The sequence below is a fragment of the Sus scrofa genome, chromosome 9 (genome assembly GCF_054392235.1).
Source record: "Sus scrofa isolate SSC_HxYL_T2T_F1_AM1 chromosome 9, Sscrofa_HxYL_maternal_Yorkshire_Landrace_v2.0, whole genome shotgun sequence".
Lineage (NCBI taxonomy): Eukaryota > Metazoa > Chordata > Mammalia > Artiodactyla > Suidae > Sus > Sus scrofa.
Window position 1 is genome coordinate 120,474,567 of NC_139391.1, and position 21,302 is coordinate 120,495,868.

Here is a 21,302-nt window from a genome sequence, read left to right on the forward strand (position 1 = left end):
CCATTTGGATGTTTTTTTTTTTTCTTATTGAGCAACTTGTTTGGATTTCTTCTTACATATGCATGACACATTTATAAGACAATAATCCAGAGTTCTCCTCCTGACTCAGTGGTTAACGAATACGACTAGGAACCATGAGGTTTCGGGTTCGATCCCTGGCCTTGCTCAGCGTTGCCGTGAGCTGTGGTGTAGGTTGCAGACGCGGCTCGTATCCCGCATTGCTGTGGCTCTGGCGTAGGCCAGTGGCTACTGCTCTGATTGGACCCCTAGCCTGGGAACCTCCATATGCCGTGGGAGCGGCCGTAGAAATGGCAAAAAGACAACAACAAAAAAAAGATAATAATCCATATGTCAAATTCCAATAAATTTTAGATACCTATTCTTAGACGGAATACATTCTCAGGACACAATGCAAATAAATTTGAAATCAATAAAAAAATTAAAACTCGTAAATTTAAAAATAGAGCTGTTAATAATTCATAGGTTAAGGTAAACCATAATAGAAATCTTACAATGTTTAAAATTACACAACAATAAAAATACCACAGCTCAAAACTTCCACTTCTGCCATGATGTAATAAATAGAACCAAACTACAAACATTTGTAAAACTGGACAAAATATATGAAGCAATGTTTTAAGAAACTGTACAACAGGTACCACAGAACTGTGACCCCTCACAGAAAGGAAATAAACCAGGAAAACCTTAAGCTCACCCTGGATTTCTGCTGGAGGAATTTCCAGACTACAGTGCAGAGAGGGAGGACACAGTCAGGGACCACTTCCCTCAACAAGTTGAAGAGACGGAGAAAGGAGTTTTGGTAGTGGGTGCGGGTGCTAAGAAAACCATATTTTTTCAAAGCAGAATACTAGAGAAAAGGAACAGATGCATAGAAAAAAACTCTAGAAATATGTATAGTAATCGCTTTGAGTCCACTGCTGCAGAGTAAGCCATGTACATATAAGGTGAAATGTGTGACTGGGCAAAGAATTACAGGAGAGCCCCAAGATGAAAAAATGCCAGAGCTTTCATAAGGTGGAAGGATGTGTGAGTGAATGAAGGCTACTTTAAACTTTTCCAAATAAAGTTTAAAACAATTTGAAAATGAAAAAGCTTATCCACACATAACAACTGCTTGCCTGAATTTCTTCCACAGTCTTTTAAAAAATACAATCAAATCCAGACACTCAATAATGTAACAATAATGACTAGCACCTAACAAAAATTACTTTTTAAAATTACTAGACATACAAAAAGCAGGAATGTGTGACCCACACTACCAGAAAAATAAGTCAGTAAAAACAGACAAAAAAAAAAAATGGCAGTAATGAAAACTTAGCAACCAAGCACATTAAAATAACAATTAAAAATATGCTTAAGGGTGTAAATGAGAACAGATATGGGAGATTTAAAAAGGAACCAACTAGAACTTCCAGAACTGCAAAAGCAATATTTAAATTGCAAAATTCACTGAATGTAATTACAGCAAATTAGACCATGCAGAAGAATCAATGACCTTGAATATAGGCAAAAGAAAGCATCCAAACTAAAGTCCGGAAAGAAAAAAGATGGAAAAAATTAACAAAGCCTCAAAAATATGAAGGACAACATTAAGCAATCTAACTGAAGTATAACTGGAGTCCCAGAGAGAAAGGAGAAAGATGTGAAGCCAAAAAAAAATTTTTGAAGAAATAATTTTCTGAAAATTATAAGCCCACAGACCCAAGAACCTCAATGAAACACAAGCAGGATAAAAGCAAAGAAAATCTTACCAGGCACATTATAATCAAATTGCTTTTTAAAAGTTTTCATGAAAAGTAAGTCTTAAAAGCAGCCAGAAAAAAAAAAAAATATGTTACAGCATGTGATATGATATGACATTACATTACAAATATAAGAATGACCGAAGATTATCAGAATAATGAACACCAGACTACAAAGGAATGATATCTTTATCATATCCTTTCCATGGTGGGGGGCAGTGACATGCAGAAGTTCCTGAGCCAGGGATGGAACTTAGGCCACAACGTGATGACATTGAATAAATGCTTGGCCGCCAGGGAAATCTGGGAATTACATCTTTAATGTGTTGAAAAATCTGTCAACATTAATTAGATCCATGAGAAATATTCTTTTGCAGACAAAAGCTGAAGGGCTGTGTCACTAGCAGATCTACATAAGAAGGAATATTAGAAGTTCTTCAGATTGAAAAAAAAAATTTATACCAGATGGAAAGTTGGACCTACACAAAAGGGTGAAGAGACTTAGAAATGATAGGTGGTAAATATTAAAAAAATCTCTTAATTTATCATTTTTTAAAAGCTAACTAGCAAGTGTTACAGCAAAAAATAATATGAAAGTAGAGCAGTTTTTACACACAGAGATCAAATGTATGACACAATACTGCAAACTACAAAAGAGTAAATGAATATATACTGTTGAAAGATTTTTACATTACATATGAAGAAATATAATATTATTTGGAGGTATATTGTGATAAGTTAAAAGATATAAATTGAAACCCTAGAGCAATCACTTAAAAGAGAGCTAAGAGGCCAGTAGTGGAGATAAATAAGAATATGAAAAAAATGCTTAATTAATCTAATGTATGGTAGGAAAGAAGAAAAAAGGAAGAGAGAGCAGAGGGTACAGGTAGAAAACAAATAGCAAGATGGTAGATTTATACCTAATCAAATTGCTTATTATAAAGAATGTAAATGTTTGCTAACATTCCACTTAAAAGGCAGAGATGGTCAGATGAAATAAAAAGGAAGGTTTACCTCACGCTGTGAGAAACAGTTTAGGTATAAAGATACAGACACGTTAAAAGCAAAAGGATGGAAAGATATTAAAAACTCTAACCATAAAAAACTAAAGTGGTTTTATTAGTATCATACAGACATAAAAATAAGGAAAGTGGGAGTTCTCTGATGGCCTAGTGGGTTGAGGCTCCACTTTGGCTCTGGTTGCTGCTGTATGGTATGGGTTGGATCCCTGGCCCAGGAACTGCCACATACTGCCCCTGTGGCAAAAAAGAAAAACACAAGAGAGAACCTGAAATTAACACTGCAACTCTCATTAAAAATAATAATAATAAGGAAAGTTATCAGGGACAAAGAGTGGCATTTCATAATGATAAAAAAGTCAAATCATTTCAGAAGATATCACAAAATACATGAAACAAAACTGACAGAACTTCAAAGAGAAATATATAAGTCCACGAATATAACTGGAAATTTCAATACTATTATCTTAATAAATGATGAACAAGTAAGCAGAAAATCAATATAGACATAGAAGGATTTAACAACACTAACTTAATCTAACTGGCATGTATAGAACATTACAACCCACAACAGCAGAACACACATTCTTTTGAGATACACATGTGACATTGACCAAAATAAACCATATGTTCCTCCAAAAAACAAATCTTGATAAATTTAGGGCTGAAACAACAAAAATTAAAGTTAGAAATAAACAAAGAATATAAATCAATACCTAAAGAAATCTGTAAAATATGGCATATTTGGACATTAAAAGATGCACTTCTAAACAACCCATGGATCAAAAATGAAATCACAAGGGAAACCACATATTTTTTAAATAAAAAATTAAAACACACCATAACGAAATCTGTGGCATAGAGATAAGGCAGTACCTAGATGGGATTTATAGCTCTAAATAAACTTACATTACAATAGAAGGGTAGCCAGTTCGCAGCTGCTGTCCTCCGTGGCAGAGGCCACAGGGCCTGACTCCTCAGGTGGCAGCTGCCTGCTCCCCGTAGCTATGGCCGGCCTGGTGGCTCTCGCAGCCTCAGGGTCCCTGAGGTCCACGAGGCCCGAATCTCCTTCCTCAACTTAGCGTTCTCTGGCTTCTGGTGCTGGAGTCTGAATAGATTCAGATCTTATTTCCTCTTTGTACACTCTTAGGAAGTTGCATCTGGGGTCACAGTAGTGGCCCCTGGGCAGAGCAACCATAGCCAGTGTCTGGAAACCTGTGCCTCCACAAGCTCAGCGGACTGCGAACACAGAGAGCTGCGGGCGGCGACCGAGGATGGCGTTCTTTCTCATGCCTGGTACCAGTTTCGGCTCCTTATGCTCAAGGCCTATGCTCTCCTCTTTGAACGGTTGCTATTGACTTTCTCTTCACCACCACTCACAAGGGGGTGGGACTTAACTTACGCACGCAGGTGGCTGGGGCGTGGCAAAAAAAAAAAAAAAAATAGGGGTATTCTGGGAAAGCAGCCGTCTGGTGGAATTCTGGCTCTGGCTTACAGTTCGGCTCACTGCTCTCCACCACAGCAGAGTGTGTGCTCTGAGGAAGGGGCTGTACTGAGTTTTGCAAGCTGATTTTGGAGGTATAGGGAGGGCAGGAGACCTGACACTATCTGCAAGAACCCTTGTGGAAAAGTTTGGAGACCAAACTTTTGGACTATTGTCCAACCTTGCCTATTTGGCAGCCTGCACAAGCCACGTGATAGTAATTAAGCTGAAATGACTGACTAGGTGCTGCTTGCTCTGTATTTCTGAAGAGCCCACCATGCTTCTAGGAGGAGCAGGATCTCCAGCTGGATTTGAAAAGCACCCTGAGTCAGATAAACTGCAAGAAACCCAATACACACCTTGAGAAAGTTAAAGCACTCAGGTTTTTAGTAATGAATCCACATAACAGAGCAAGCATAGCCTGCAGCCCAGAGCTTAGTGCATCTAAAACCGCTTGCATTGCACAGGTTCAGGACATTGAAGTAGAGTATGCATCCTCTTCTGTGCTCCACCCCAGCACTTCCAGTCGCAGGTGTTCTGCAAGAGCACAGCTGGTTCTATACCGGGCTTCTGCTGTGAACCCAGTTGTTTCCACCTTTCCCGTTCCCCCTCCCTTTCTCTAGAAATAGCATCCTGATCTCCTGCTCAGAAAAAAAATAAATTTTACCTATTGTCAAATAAGAGAGTCAGGCCAGATTGAGGACTCATGGGTCTCCCTTCAAGATGTGTTTTGTAGATGCTCTGGGAGGAGTTAATATCCAAAATATTGAAAATAGCTTCTCATAATGGGCCCTATCCTTGGTACCATACTTGATTTATCCTATTTTTGCCATCACAACCTCCACTGTCTTCAGCATCATTTTTGTGAAAGAAATTAAACCATTTTCATGAGATCATAGGATTTAGGCATCTTACCTACTGTGCCTAATGGATAAGTGCCCCCTGCCTCATGTTTCCGGAGGATGGTTAAGAAGTTAGCTAAAAGATGGTGATTAACCAATTTACTTTTAAAAAGATGTCAATGGATGGTAATCCCACTGGCCCTAACCAAGATAATTCTTCCTCAGACTGGCTCTTGCTGTTATGCAGGCCTCCCTATCTCTTGGCTAGATTCTCTGTTAGGAGTTTTCAGCCTTGGATCAATTACCACGAGAGACCTACAAGGGTTTTCCTTTAAAAAAAAAAAAAAAGAATTCTAACATCAATCTTCCAGGAAGCATCAGCCTTAAAAAATGAAAAGGAAGGAGTTCCCATCGTGGCACAGTGGTTAACAAATCCGACTAGGAACCATGAGGTTGCGGGTTCAATCCCTGCCCTTGCTCAGTGGGTTAAGGATCTGGCGTTGCCGTGAGCTGTGGTGTGGATCACAGATGCAGCTCAGATCTGGCATGGCTGTGGCTGTGGCGTAGGCCAGCGACTACAGTTCCAATTAGAACCCTAGCTTGGGAAGCTCCACGTGCCACAGGAGCGGCCCTAGAAAAGAAAAAAAAAAAAAAAATGAAAAGGAAGGGTAGATTAAGTCCAACATATATAAAAAAGCAAAATTTTATATATATATAAATAATATATATATCAATAACATAGAAATGGGACAAACAATTCAGAAAATTCAATGAAACCAAAAGCTGATTCTTTGAAAAAGGCAATACAATTGATAAATCTCTAACTAGGTGTGTAAGTAAAAAAATAAAAGACAAAAATTATCAGTATGAAAAATGAGTAGATTCAAGAGCCAACAGATAATTTAAAAATAAAAATATGTGCAACTTATACCATATTAGACAGAAAGGAAAAAAACTAGCAAACAACAAAAATAAAGAAAAAAACAGAAAGCCTTAATAACCCTATATAATCAATTAATTTTTAAAAACCCAAAAAACTAAAAACAAAAAAAAAAACCTTTTCCACAAAGAAAATTCCAAGTCCAGATGGCTACACTGATGGACTATATTAAATATTTTAAAAAGAAAAAAAAATACACTTTTTACACAAACCGTTTCCAAAAATAGAGAAGGGACTAATTCCCAACTCCTTTCATAAAGCCAGCATTAACCTAATACCAAAACCAAACAAACTTACTACAAAAATAAATAAATGCAAATAAATTTTCTGTGTGAAGAGAGATGCAAAAAAAAAAAATTTTTTTGTCTTTTTGCTATTTCTTGGGCCACTCCCGCGGCATATGGAGGTTCCCAGGCTAGGGGTCCAATCGGGAGCCATAGCCACCAGCCTACGCCAGAGCCACAGCAACGCGGGATACGAGCCGCATCTGCAACCTCCACCACAGCTCACGGCAACGCCGGATCGTTAACCCACTGAGCAAGGGCAGGGACCGAACCCGCAACCTCATGGTTCCTAGTCAGATTCGTTAACCACTGCGCCACTTCGGGAACTCCGAAAGATGCAAAAATTCTTAATAAAATACTAGCATATCAAATCCAGCCATATGTAAAAAAGGACAATACACCATAATAAACACCAAAGTGGAGTTTATCTCAGAAATTAAAGATTGGTCTAACAATCAAATATCAAGGTAATTAGCCATATTCACAGGTGAAGAAAACCTATATGATCATCTCAGTAGATGCAGAAAAGCCCCTTAACAAGATTCAAACATTCAATCACAATAATACCTCTCAGCAAACTAGGAATGAACTAACCCCATCAACCTAATAATAAGATCTTCAAGAAACCTATAGCTAGTACCAAAATTAATACTGAAAGATTAAATGTTTTCCCTAAGACTGAGAAGGTAATGTGAGTTCACACAATTTCTTTTCAATATTATACTAGAGGTTCCTTGCCCATACAACAGTGGAAGAAACACAATAAAATTATACATATTGGAAATTAAGTAGTAAAATTGTCTTCATTCTAAGTCAACTTTCTAGCAACTACAGAATATCCCAAGCACTCTATGTCTTAAAAAAGAATACTAGAAATAATAAGTGAATTTGGCAATACAGGATATAAAAGACTATAAGAAATTATGTTTAAATAACAATTTAAAATCAAATTTAAGAAAAAATAATAGAATGAAATACTATGAAATATTTAGGTATAATTTTAGCAAAATATGTGCAAGGTCTGTACACTAAAACTATAAAACATTATTCAGAAGGTTTTTAAGTGTCTAAAAAAATGGAGATATATTCCATGTTCAGGGATTAGAATTCTCAATCTTGTTAAAATGTCATTTCCCCCAAGCTCATCTTCAGATTCAATACAATTTCAAACAAAATTGGAAATTGACAAAACTAATTCTAAAATTTATATAGACATGTAAACGATCTAGATTAGACTTTTTTTTTTTGTCTTTTCTTTGTCTTTCTAGGGCCGCATTCGTGGCATATGGAGGTTCACAGGCTAGGGGTCTAATTGGAACTGTAGCCACTGGCCTATGACAGAGACACAGCAACACGGGATCTGAGCCGAGTCTGCGACTTACACCACAGCTCATAGCAATGCCAGATCCTTAACCTACTGAGTGAGGCCAGGGATTGAACCTACAACCTCATGGTTCCTTGTCAGATTGGTTAACCACTAAGCCACGATGGGAACGCCGACAATTTTTTTAAAAGAACATTAGAGGACTTCCACTATATGATTTCAAAATAATTCAAAACTACAGTAATCAAAACACAAAGTACACATATAGATTAACAAAACACAATAGACAATAAAGACCCATCACATTACCCACATAGGTGTTGTTAACTTAGTTTCAACAAAGGCGCCATGATAATTCATTGAGGAAAGGAAATCCAGCAAATTGTGCTGGAAGAACCGATGTCTGTTTGAAAAAAAAAATAAACTTTGACCCTTTCACCTTACACAAGAAATAACTCAAAATGGATCACAGACTTATACTTTTATGTTTAAAACTAAAAAACTATAAAACTTTATGTTTAAAACTAAAACTATAAAACTTCTCGAGGAAAATACACAAGAAAATATCTTAGTGATCTTAGGGTAAACAACGTTTCCTCATAGAACACAGAAAACATAAACCATAAAAAAAGTTGATAAAATTAAATTAAAATTAAAATCCTTTGCCCTTAAAAGAGCAGATGGGGGAGGAAAGCCACAGACAAGGAGAAAATATTTGCAGTACATATAAATGACAAAAATCTTTGTATCCAAAATATATAAAGAATATTTACAACTGAATAACAAGAATATAATCAACTCAATTTTTTAAAACGGGCAAAATATTTGAATAAGCATATCACAAAAATTACACAATTATCTGATGAGTACATGAAAAGATGCTCAACATTATTAGTCATCAGGGAACTACAACATAAAACCACAGTAAGATACCACTACACACCCACTAGAAGAGCTAAGATTTAAAAGACTTATAATAACAAGTATCGATGAGGATATGGAGCAACTGAAACTTTCATGTATTACTGGTGGAAATTGAAAATGACAGAACTATGTTTTTAAAACACATGGGCCATTTCTTATAAAGTTAAACTTACAGTCATCATATGACCCAACAATTCCACACCTAAGTAATTACCAAGAAAAATGAAAATTTATGAAAATATAGATTAGATAGAAAATATATGAACATATGTAAAATGAAAATATATCTCTGCATAAAAACCTGTACATGTATGTTCAAAGCAGCTTTATTCATAATATCCCAAAACTGAAAACAACCCAAACATTCACCAAGAAATAAATAAGAAATTTGTGATCTATCCATCCCATGAAATATAAATCTGTAGTAGAAAGAAAGTACTTACTATTACATACAACACCACGGATAACTCTCAAAAACATTCTCCACTGAACTAAAGAAAAAGAGACAAAGAATGCATGCTAGTTCCATTTATATGAAATTCTACAAAAGGCCAAACTAATCTATATTGAAAGTAGATTAATGGGGTAGGGCATGATGGCAAAGGGGCACAAAGGTACATTTGGGGGTGACAGGAAAAGTCCATATTTTAATTGTGATAGTGGTAAAAAAGTTCATGTGTACATTTACTGAAATTCATCTACATGTTCTCTTTAAAAGGGTGCTCTTTAATGTATGTAAGTTAAATCTCAATAAAGTTGATTTAAAACAGTATAGATTAAATTTGTGGAATATAATAAAGTAACACTTTGAGGAAAATTTACATCTTTGAAGGCTTACATTAAAAGGAAAAAGTGTTAAAATCAATAAGCTTCCAAGTTAAGTTAGAAAAAGAATAAGAAGGAAGATAGGAAAGAAGGAAGGAAGGAAAATAAGAAGGAAAAATAAAGAGCAGAATTCATAGAAATAGTAAAGAAAGAAACAAAATCAAGAATCAACAAAGCCAAGTTTGTTCTTTGAATAGTAGAAATAGACAACTTCTAACTATGTGGTTCAATACCATAACCATTAGTCATATGCGGCTATTTAAATTTAAATACAGATATTAATTAAAATGAAATATGATTAATGTAGTTTCTCAGTCACACTTGCTATATTTCTAGTGTTCATAACCACATCTGGCTAGTGTCTGCCTCAATGAATAGAGAGGAATAGAGCATTTCTATCACTGCCAAAGATTCCCTTAAATAGCACCGTTAAAACAAGCCTGACCACAAAAAAGAGGGAGACGTACAAGGTCCCTGCTCTCAGGAAGTGTTTGTTGGAGTTCCCATTGTGGCTCAGTGGGTTAAGACCCTGATTAGCATCCATGAGTATGTGGGTCTATTTCCTGGCCTCATTCAGTGGATTAAGGATCCAGCATTGCCACAAGCTGTGGCATAGGTTGCAGATATGGCTTGGATCCGGCATTGCTGTGGCTGTGGTGTAGGTCAGCAGCTGTAGCTCTGATTTGACCCCTGGCCTGAGAACTGCTATATGACACAGTGTGGTCCTAAAAAGAAAAAAAAAAAGTTTGTTCTCATGAGTGAAAAAGACAAATTATACAAGAAAATACACTCCAATGATATGAGGTATCTCAGAGCAGAGAGCCCAAAATTACATCACCTCAAAGAGCTTCTTAGAGGACGATATTTTTAAGATGAGTTGGCCAGAAAAATTGCTAAAAAGAGAATGCACTTAGCTAGAAGCCCCACCTCTTGGAGATAAAAGGTGATAGTATCAAGCACATCTGCCCAACACAACCTGGGTGTCTAACCACCTAAATTTCAATTCTACCCAACAAACATTGATTTGATATCTGAAGAAAAAAAAAATGGAGGTTCGGAAAAGATCTTGGCAGCATGCATACACTGCTAAAAACACACCTCCTTATCATGTTCATGAACATTGGTAGATAGGAAGAAAACACTGTGTTTATCAGCAGCTTGCTCTTTCCTGCTGACCACCTGTACCCATCACCAATCATGCTTCCACCATGGATAAGACTGTGCTTGACAAGTCGTTGGTACAGCAAGGAGGATCTGTCATAGTCTAAAAAAAGTCAGATTCCCCAGGCATTGAAGTGGTCTCCTTCTAGGGAACCTTAGAAATAAAAATAAATAATGTTGTTGACAAAGGCAGAGGTTGAGTGTAAGATTCATTCAACCCACAGATCTTGAAACAACAGGAAGCACAAGGCAGGCCAGACCCTGCTGCTTTGCTGAAATTTTTAATCACCAGTTCCCAGAGACGGAGGTCAAGCCAAAAAAAGGGGGCCCCAGGAGCACAGCATTGAAATTGCAAACAGAGTTCATCCACATCTGGCCCATGCAAGGAGGCTGCAGGAGGGAATATGAAATGTGCAATGCAACCCAATCTGGCTTCTTAACCAGAAAGACTGGAGGGAGATGGATGAATGGATGGATTACTAGAAAGAAGAGCAGAGGGAGAAGAGCAGAACCTGCAACAGAAAACCTCTGAGGTAGAAGAGAAAACTAGCCTCGTGTGGGCAAAGGGTTGGGAAATGCCTCTGGTTAGAAATAAGCCAAGTGCACCTCCCTGGAGTTGACCACATGACATTTATCTCCAGTTTTCAACTAAAACCAAGGTCATGCCATCAAGGTTGAAAAAGCTTAAAATTCAAAGGAAACATTTCCGCTACTGTGGGGAAGTCCATGCTAACTTTACCCTGACCTGAAGGATGATCACTTACTTTCAGGACAGGGACTAAGAAAGGGCTATCATGGGGAAAGATCAAAAATGAGACCAAAGCAACCACGACCACAACAAAAAGAGAGAGAGATAAACAGAGACTTAGAAATGAACACCCACTTGCTTTCGGATGAACAGGTTGAGTCAAAGTGGTGTTGAGGTGATAGATCCTATATTATAGCCAAGAACCCCTAAAACTAAACAAATACAGTGGTTTTCCTTTCCTCCCAACAATATGATTGCTGCAGCCTCTACCTGGTAGGGAGGGGGTGAGAAACACGTTTTTAAAATACTAAAAGATTTAGTTAATGTATATGATTCAATTCTCTTTTGTTTGGTTCTGTTTAATTTTGCATTTACTTCACTTGAGCAGGCCTGAGTTACACTGGTGAAGTAAAAAGAGATGGTTTTTGGCACCTCACAAAAACTTTCACCTCTTTTCCTCATCACTTCCCTTTGTGATCTCTTCCCGTTCCTCATGCTAACAGAAGGCTCCCACCACCCTTCTCCATCAGTCGTTTACATTTACAAAGGGCTTTGACAAGGATTCTTCCTGTTACTTGTACTACAACCTTGTGAAAGACTCACCCAAAATATCATTTTTGCCATTTTACAGATGAGAAAACTGAAAAAAAGAGGTAACATGAGTCAGAGAGTAAGTGCCAGAGTTCTAATAAGAACCCAGGTCTTTTAACTCAAGTCTCAGAGCTTCTTCCAGCAGATCACACTGGATAAATAAAATAAATTTTATGCCAAATAAAATTTGTTCTGAAACCATACAGCTATGTAACAAGTACCTAAAAGCGATGTTCCTAAACTAACAACTATGCAAGATACATCCTCGGTTAATTAAAATATTCCACTTACATATGTGAAGTCAAAAACACCAGTCACTTGGATAAATGGCTGAACTCTGTCACTTATTTAATATTTTTTGAGTACTGTAGTGGGTGTTGTAGCATGCCACTCAGACCCCTGAATTCATGATTGGAGCATACTCATTATTTCCCCAGTTTCTGGGAATACTGGCAGTAGCTGAGTCATTCCCTGGAAACTGCCCTTGGTGAAGGTAGAAAGTTGCCTTGCCTGAGGTCTTGCCCCACTGGGAGAGCCAGCCTACATCCACTGCCTTATTCCCTTGCTCCAAGGTGAGAGGATTCTGAAAGGGTCATTCCAGCTTTAGAGTCACCCAAAGATCTTCTACGGCTTTTGTTGTGATGGTTTCACATTTCAACTCTTCCCTCTGCCCAGTCTTACTTCCTTCATTCCCCTATAGGTGTTGCTTTGGAAAATATCCCTGCACACAAATTCCAGTCTCTGGTGGAAGTTTTCCAGTGGAAGCATGACTAAGGTAAGCACAGTGAGACAGGCCCTCACTGCCTTTAAAGGATTAGGCCTAATGAAGGAGGAGTTAAAGAAGCAAAGGGGTAATTGCAGTATATGGCGGTAATTCTACAATGAAGCAATATATCCTGAGGTTAGAGCTGGGATGGGGAGTTGTAAATTTTAGTCACAGAGAATAGCATTATCCCCTGATGTTTTTAGTTATAAAATATAGACATCTTTGTTCTTGTCTCATTATACTAGTTTTGATGACTGAAGAAGGTGACGGTAATCCATTTTGGAGAGTAATGTCATGCGGATACGAGAAAATGCCCAAGGACTAGCTGGCAAGATCAAGGCTTGACATTTACATGATTTCAGGGAAGTAAGGTTTTTTCTTTTTTTTCTATTTCCTTGAAAAAAAATTTTTTTCTGGTTTATAACAGCCTAGCCTCTAAATTTCACCAGGTTTTATCAAAAGATTCACAGCAAGTAACTCACAAGGGCTTTTTATATTGACAGTTGGATTTATGATTCTAGAATTAAAGCTTTTGGGGGTGATGTATAACAATGATTTTGCAGAAATAATCTAAATTTGTCATCACAAATACAGAGTTTATATGTTTCTCAGACTTTGATGACTACATAAACTGGGATCTCACCATGCCCCTAAAGCAGGGTGGAGAAGTGGGGTGGGAGTACGGAGTTGGCAGTAAGTGGCTACTCAATCGTAAAGACTAAGTGATGTTTAAATCCATCCTCAAAATCTCTCATATGGCTAACATTACTTTTAGGCTGATTTCTCCCAGTCTCTGGAAGGATATTTTACTGATTTGTTTTATGAGCTCAGTAAGTCACTAGGTCCTCTGATTTTTTTTTTTTTTTTTTTTGTCTTTTGCCATTTCTTGGGCTGCTCCCGCGGCATATGGAGGTTCCCAGGCTAGGGGTCTAATTGGAGCTGTAGCTGCCAGCCTATGCCAGAGCCACAGCAACACGGGATCCGAGCTGCGTCTGCAACCTACACCACCGCTCACGGCAGCGCCAGATCCTCAACCCACTGAGCAAGGGCAGGGACTGAACCCGCAACCTCATGGCTCCAAGTCGGATTCGTTAACCACTGCGCCACGACGGGAACTCCTACTGATTTTTTTATGGCTGTTCATTATAATTCCTTACCTCCTCCAAGAAATGATGGTGAAGATGATAGATAAATAGAAAATAAGGTAGATAAATAGGTAGATGATAGATAGATAGATAGATAGATAGATAGATAGATAGATAGATAGATAGAGGTAGAGACAGATGATAGATTAGATAGATAGATAGATAGATAGATAGATAGATAGATAGATAGATAGATAGATAAAATAAAAATTGATGTTGATCTTTAAAGTCTCTGGAAAAGACCAAGCAACCCCAGAGTCCTTTATCTTTAGCCTACCTATACTGGGGGTTTCTCCAGCCAGAAACTTCCTATGAGAAAGAAGAGGGGGGAAGAATATAAGAGTCAGAAATCCTTAGTCATTCAGAGAAGACATGAAAGATAGTATCTGCCACCGGTGTTAAGATAGCACTTGATCAGCCCTTAGAGAACTCAAAGGCCCCTGGGGCACTTTGTTGTCATGGAGGGATTTTCTTAGGGTAGGGACTTCCCCAAGAGTCTCTATCAAGTTTCCTTCTCTGCATTTGCCAAAAGCCAACTGTCATACCATACAAATGAATTGTATTTTTTGATCCTTGGATGTGTGATGCTACATGCATTAATTCAAATATAAGCAGAATTTTTTTATAGCCCTTACTTTCAGGTGGGGGAAAATTGGCCCCCCTCAAAAAAAACCCAAAATCAACATAATTTCTAGCATCCTGGAATGAATAAACAGTCAATCCAAACTGCCCTAACTTCTGTGATCAATTTCTAATTTTTTACTATGAATTGATCCTGTTTTGGAAGAAGCAGCATGGTGTACTGGATTCTGACTATGAATATGAGGTCTACCATTTATGGTCAATGTGACCCTGAGCCTCAGATACTTTTATCAGCAAGATGGAGATTCTAATGTCCATGTCATTTCAGACCTTTTGAACAGCAAATGAACTGTTTTTGAAACACATGATTCATATGCTTAACAAATGACAGCCAATTTTGTTATTATAGTTTTAAATACTCACTGCAAAAATTCAGTCATTAATTAAAAAATTGAAAATGGTCTTGGAGTTCCCGTCGTGGCGCAGCGGTTAACGAATCCGACTAGGAACCATGAGGTTGCGGGTTCGGTCCCTGCCCTTGCTCAGTGGGTTAACGATCCGGCGTTGCCGTGAGCTGTGGTGTAGGTCGTAGACGCGGCTCGGATCCCGCGTTGCTGTGGCTCTGGCGTAGGCCGGTGGCTACAGCTCCGATTCAACTCCTAGCCTGGGAACCTCCATATGCCGCGGGAGCGGCCCAAGAAATAGCAACAACAACAACAACAACAAAAGACAAAAAAAAAAAAAAAAAAAAAAAAGAAAATGGTCTTGAGGAATTCCCATTGTAGCTCATCAAGTTAAGGACCTAACATTGTCACTGGGAGGATGCAGGTTCGATCCCTAGCCTGGTTCAGTGGGTTAAGCCTGTGGCATAGGCTGCAGCTCTGATGGGACACCTAGCCCAGGAATTTCCATATGCCACAGGTGCAGCCATAGAAAAGAAAAAGAAAGAAAAGGTTCTGATACGTAAGTCCCATTATATATAAAACAGTACTGTTGGACAAGTTGAATTTTATAGTTGCTTTCAATTCAGAATTTCTGTGATTCAGTTTTAACTAGCACATGAATGAAGCAGATAGAGAAACTATTATTTTTATACAAAAAAACTTAAACAAATATGCTTTAATAGGAAAGTAGGTGAATCAGAACACTTTCCCCAGCATTTTGACTAATTAAAATGTGACCAAATGTTGGTCTTAAAGTGTCTGAGATCAAAAAGTAACACGAGAATTCAAAATTTTTAAATATAAAATTCCACTCCCTTTACCACAAATGTAACTATAGCCCTTATCTGAAACATGGGGTAATAATGTAATTGAGTCTTTGGGCTATCGTGAGGATTTCACTTTTAAATAAATGCAAATCATTAAGCCTAATGTAATATGAGCAAAATCAAAGGCAGCTGTTAGTATTAGCCATTGTAGCAAAAGCATTTCCAAGTACTCCTTGATCTTTGCATGAAGGGCTCCTTCGTTCATTGGTTAATTCACTCACCCAATATCTATTGAACACATGTTGTCTTCCGGGTACTGCCTGAGTCACTGGGAACAGGGACACAATAGTGGAGGCAAAGTCCCTGCTCTCCTTGAAGTCTCAACTCCACTGTCATCTCCTTCCAGAGCCCTTCTCTATCACTAGACTAGGTCACACCTCCTCGTCTACCACTACCACACTGTCACCCTGTCAGGTCCCTAGGTTTTATTTGATTCAAAAATGCTTTATTAGGTTTTATTTGATTCAAAAATGCTTTATCACTACCCAAAACTCTCTTGTTAATTTATTTGCTTATTCACTTCTTTCTTTTTTTTTTTTTTTTTTTTTTCTTTTTACAGCCACATCTGCAGCATATGAAATTCCCGGGCTAGGGGGCAAATAGGACCTGCAGCTGTAGGCCTACACTACAGCCACAGCAACACCAGACCCCTGCTGCATCTATGACCTATGCCACGGCCTACAGCAATGCCGGATCCTTAACCCACTGATCAAGGCCAGGGATTGAAACTGCATCCTCACGGACACTGTGTAGGGTTCTTAACCAGCTGAGCCACAAAGGAACTCCCTCCCTATCTACTCACTCCACCGCAACCCCAACTCCATAAAGGCAGGGACCATGACTTCTCACTTGCCACTGTTTTCCCTGCACAATGCTGGCTAATACTCAGTGCCGGCTAACACTCAGTGCTCACATAATTCCACCGAACTTTAACAGCACCACTCCAGAGAAGAAAATCATTTGAACGATTCATTAGCTTTTCTTTGTGGATTAGGTTGATGTGTGGAATTTATGAAGAAAAGCTAGAAGAGTTGGGATCCTTTAACTCACAGAAGAGAAATACACTTTTAAAATATTCTCTGACAGTCTAGAGACCTGGGTTCTAGTGCTGTGAGATCCTATGGAAGTCACAGCTTCTTTAATTATGTTCTTGTCTATAAAATAGGAAGGATGATGTCCACTCGGACAAACCTACTTCTAGGGCTGTCATGTGGCAGGATACAAACACAGCTAGCATTAGTACTCTAGCCTTTACAACATGCTTTAACATGCAGCTGCCCAGCTGAGTCTTACAAAATTGACCCTTTGAAGTACAGAAGGGAAGGATTATTTTCATTCTGTTTTACAGGAGAGGATGCTAATAGTAGAGCGTTCTTCTGACTCTAGTAAGAAAAGAAGCAAGAAAAAGAGAGAAGTGGGGGTGGGGTGGGGGCAGGAGGAAAAGAAGGGTCAAACAGTCTCTATAAGGTGTTCATCACACTCCACGTTCGTTATCTCCTGTGATCTTCTCAGTCACTCACCTCATTTTATAGGCGCGGAAACTGAGGTGTGGAGAGTTAAGGGAGTGGTTTAGCCACAAGTAGCCTACCCGCACATGAAGACGGCAGGCTGTGAGGCCAGTTTCTCTGCTTCAAACCCCACACTCTTCATTTTTACCCTCTTGCTTCCAAAAAAGATCGAAAGCAAGAAATTTGGCAAAAGAGAAAAAATGATACGAAGTGAAAATTAAAATCACTCAATCATTTTTAAACAAAGGAGAATTATCAACTCTTTGGGTTTTTTCCCCAGATTTAACCAAACTCTGGGGGTGAATGTATACAGAGTAACATGAGGATTAGCTAGGACAAAGAATTTAATAACAGATAGAGTGTTTTAGCCACCAGTGAGATTATGAGGGATACCTTTGGAACATGGCTTTAAGGTATAATTAAATTCTGATGTCATTCCAGGAAAATCTGAGTGAGAGAATCTGGGTAACGACAAAGGGATAGATGTTAAAGTTCCTAGTTGTTACCCTTGATCCCTATAAAATGGAACTATCTTTTAAATTATAAAGGATATGCTTTTACACATTTTTTAAAATTCAAAAGTGAATAACATAGGAAGTAGTCCACAAACTCCCTTCCTAAGCCCCGTCCTCAGAGACAATCATCATTAACAATTTGATATTGTACCTTCTACTCTGTATTTATTTATGCATATATAACTTCTTATGTGATCATTCGCTGCATACTGTTCTCTAACGATTTTTTCCACTCCATGTGATAGACAACGTCCCAGCTCAAAAGATAAATCTACCTTTTTCTTTTCAATAGTGGACATACTATAATTATTATTTTCTTCTTCTTTGAGATTCTAATACAGTAATATTTTCAGAAGAAAGATGGATTGCTTCACCAATTTCTTTTCATTCTCCTGTCCAGTTTCAACCACCCACAGCGTTTTAGTCCTTCCTACTTTATAGGTGTGAAAACAGTCATTTCCTGCTTTCCCAGAAGCTTTGGTCACTTGGTCCACTAATTCTGTGTCTGTTAAGAAATACTGACATGAAATAAGTATTCATTTCTAGAACAAAAAATTCTCCAAGTAATGGTTATAGTATCTTCTGCTTCACACGGAACTTGTGAAAAAGAAAATCTTGGAGTTCCCATCGTGGCTCAGTGGTTAACGAATCCGACTAGGAACCATGAGGTTGCAGATTCAATCCCTGGCCTTGCTCAGTGGGTTAAGGATCCAGCGTTTGCTGTGAAGTGTGGTGTAGGTCGCAGACATGGCTCGGATCCCGTGTTGCTGTGGCTCTGGTGTAGGCCGGCGGCTACAGCTCCGATTCGACCCCTAGCCTGGGAACCTACGTATGCCGTGGGAGCGGCCCAAGAAATGGCAAAAAGACAAAAAAAAAAAATCTTTATTGCATGAAATTCAAAATAAATATCCCACGGTCAGAGAAGTGACTACTATCTCACATCCTGGCAGTACCTAAGAGTTCTTATAAGCCAAGTAAAGGAGCTGAGATTTTACTCTGATGACACTGGGAGTCGGTGGGGTATGACTGCACTTGTTAACTAGGGAATAGCATGATCAGATAAATGATATAGGAAGGTCTCACTGGCTAAAGATAGCGGTTTAGGATAGGGGAAAATCCGGGGGCAAGGAGACCCAGTTGCTCATGAGGGAGAAGTCTTTTATTAAGGTAGTGTAACCAAAAAAGCAGCCCAAACTGGCCCTATCCCGTTCCAGATACAGATGTTTTTCCGAGACAGCAGAGCAAAGCTATAAACATGCAGCCAATGCACGCACAGAGGAGAAAACTTTGTCATCAAATTACACTGATAGCTGAAGTTTCTCCCCTACTGTGGAACCAAAAGACCAGGACATGACCAGAACCTGAATGCCTGAACCTTTTCAGAAGCAACAGGTCCATTGCCCAGGAAGATCTGGTGCTGAAGTCCCCTCTACCATACCTTACCATAAATGGCCAAATTCCAAAGCCCTCCAATCACCTGCCCCACCAGTGCTTCCACATACCAGCCCACTCTCCTCTAACTTACAAAAATTTGACTGAATCCCAGATGAGCGAAACAGATTGAGAGTTTGGCCTCCTGGCAAAACTGGTTGTCCTCTCACTAAAGCTTTTTCTTTTCTCAAAAGTTGGTGCCATAGTATTGTTTTCTGTGTGCATTGGGCAGAGAGCCCCTTGTTCAGCCACTGTACTAAATGTTACACCTTCTTCATACTTTACCTTTATTTTATTCTTTAATATTGATTTATTTACTTTATTATGATATTAAGTATTATTGGGGCAAGTTGATTCTGAGCCTTGATATAATCACTGCTGAGAGAAGTACCGTAGGGGAGCAAGGCTTGCCACCCTAAAACGTCTCTCTGGTTAACTGCCTGAAAATAGTAGATAGAGGACTTGTTCCAGGAAGGGAGCTATTACCACAGATAACCATAGTATGAACGAGGCTGGTAAACAGGGATGAACCTAGCAAAGTCTCTTTGTTAAAATTCCACTCTGTGTCCCAGTCTTTGCATGATCCAGCAAACATTTATTACCGAACATTCGCTTTTCCATCTCCCTGTCAATTGCCTTCCTCCCCTTTGAAGTCCCAAACCTCTACCCACAACATCCTCTTTTGTCCTTAGCTTATGATGATATTTAAGGGGAGGTATCAACCATTTTGGCAACTTACTCAGTTTTTCTGGATCTCTCCCATGTATACATGTTTTTAAACTTTTGTGTGATTTTGTCCTGGTAATATGTCTCATGCCAATTTAATTCTTAGACCAACCAGAAGAACTTAGAAGGGCAGAGGAAAATTTCTTCCTCCCAAAGAGTATAAGCCCAAACTCTACATCTCCTAAAATGTCCCTTGCCCTCAGTAAGTTGCCAAAGAGACCAACCTCCACTTCCAAGATGACTTAGTTACGTGGCTGTAGGCTGGAAACCTGTTTCTTAGCACACGAATCTCTCTCTCAAGAAGGCTGCTTGGGTGTCCTTATGACACAGAAGCAAGCTTCCTCCAGAGCAAGCAGTCCAAGAGGGAGGGCCGGAAAGAAACCATGTGCGTTATCACCTCATCTCAGAAGTCACCCAGTGTCTCATATACCTTATTCATTTCCTTCAATGTAAATCAGTCCATCCCATACTCAGTGGAAGAGGAAGTAAGTCCATCTCTTAAAGAGAGGAATGTCAAAGAATTTTTTAACACATTTCAAAACCACCACGGGAGTCTAGTTTCAAATCCAGATTGAATGAGAGCCAGAGGCTTAGGGGACTGTGAGACATAATTCTCCAGGAATTCACAAAAGCAAATGGGAGTTCTTCAGACTTTCACAGTCCATGGAATTGGGAGGAATCAATTGAGTTTATCTAAACATTTAAGCAGCAGGGAGGACATATGATATTTCAGTTATACAATTAACCTTCCCATGTAATTAAATGTGTTACTTACAGCCTATCTAATTCTTTCCTGTCGGTCCTAGTAAATTATGAAAATATACCAATTATTTCATTATTTCCATGTATCCCAATTTTTTTTTTTTTTTATCTTTTTGCTATTTCTAGGGCTGCTCCCACGGCATATGGAGGTTGCCGGGCTAGGGGTCGAATCTGGGCTGTAGCCACCGGCCTATACCAGAGCCACAGCAACACAGGATCCGAGCCACATCTATGACCTACACCACAGCTCACAGCAACGCTGGAATCTAAACCCACTGAGTGAGGCCAGGGAACGAACCTGCAACCTTATGGTTCCCAGTCAGATTCGTTAACCACTGAGCCACTATGGGAACTCCATCCCAATTTTTAATTCCAACCAAACTCTAACATCTACGTTACCACTCAGGGAGTGTGTTCTGCTCTTTCTGGGCAGAATTAGATATACGTAAGTTGGAGAAGGTGAAACTTAAAATGAGCCTTCCAGTATCTGGACCCCCTTTTCTCTTCAGGCTTTTTTCAGAGGCAGATCTAGCTTGTGTGTGTGTGTTTCCTTGAAATTAGACTGAGTAATTACATTGTTTGACCAGTTTACTGTACCAGTTGGACACCACAGAATACAGGCAGAATAAGTTTCATTTTTTATTACCACTGCCCCCCTTTAAATGCTCTATAATTAATTCATTTACCCTC

General features: G+C 38.9%; 1 protein-coding gene across 14 annotated transcripts in view; it reads right to left on the bottom strand.

Moving 5' to 3' along the window:
- The window catches only part of TNFSF4 (TNF superfamily member 4), a 328,053-nt gene that overhangs the window by 144,173 nt on the left and 162,578 nt on the right, over nucleotides 1–21,302 (bottom strand). For 8 of the 14 annotated variants that reach the window (XR_014814398.1, XR_002346947.2, XM_084974662.1 and 5 more), the window contains one exon: nucleotides 9,026–9,073. The exons of the other annotated variants lie outside the window; for them this stretch is intronic. Coding sequence is in view for 2 of the 8 variants with exons in the window: in XM_084974665.1 (XP_084830791.1) it covers nucleotides 9,026–9,073 (48 nt within the window). In the remaining 6 variants the exon portion in view is untranslated. Of the gene's footprint in view, nucleotides 1–9,025; nucleotides 9,074–21,302 lie in introns of those variants that run through there. 14 annotated transcript variants of the gene reach the window in all.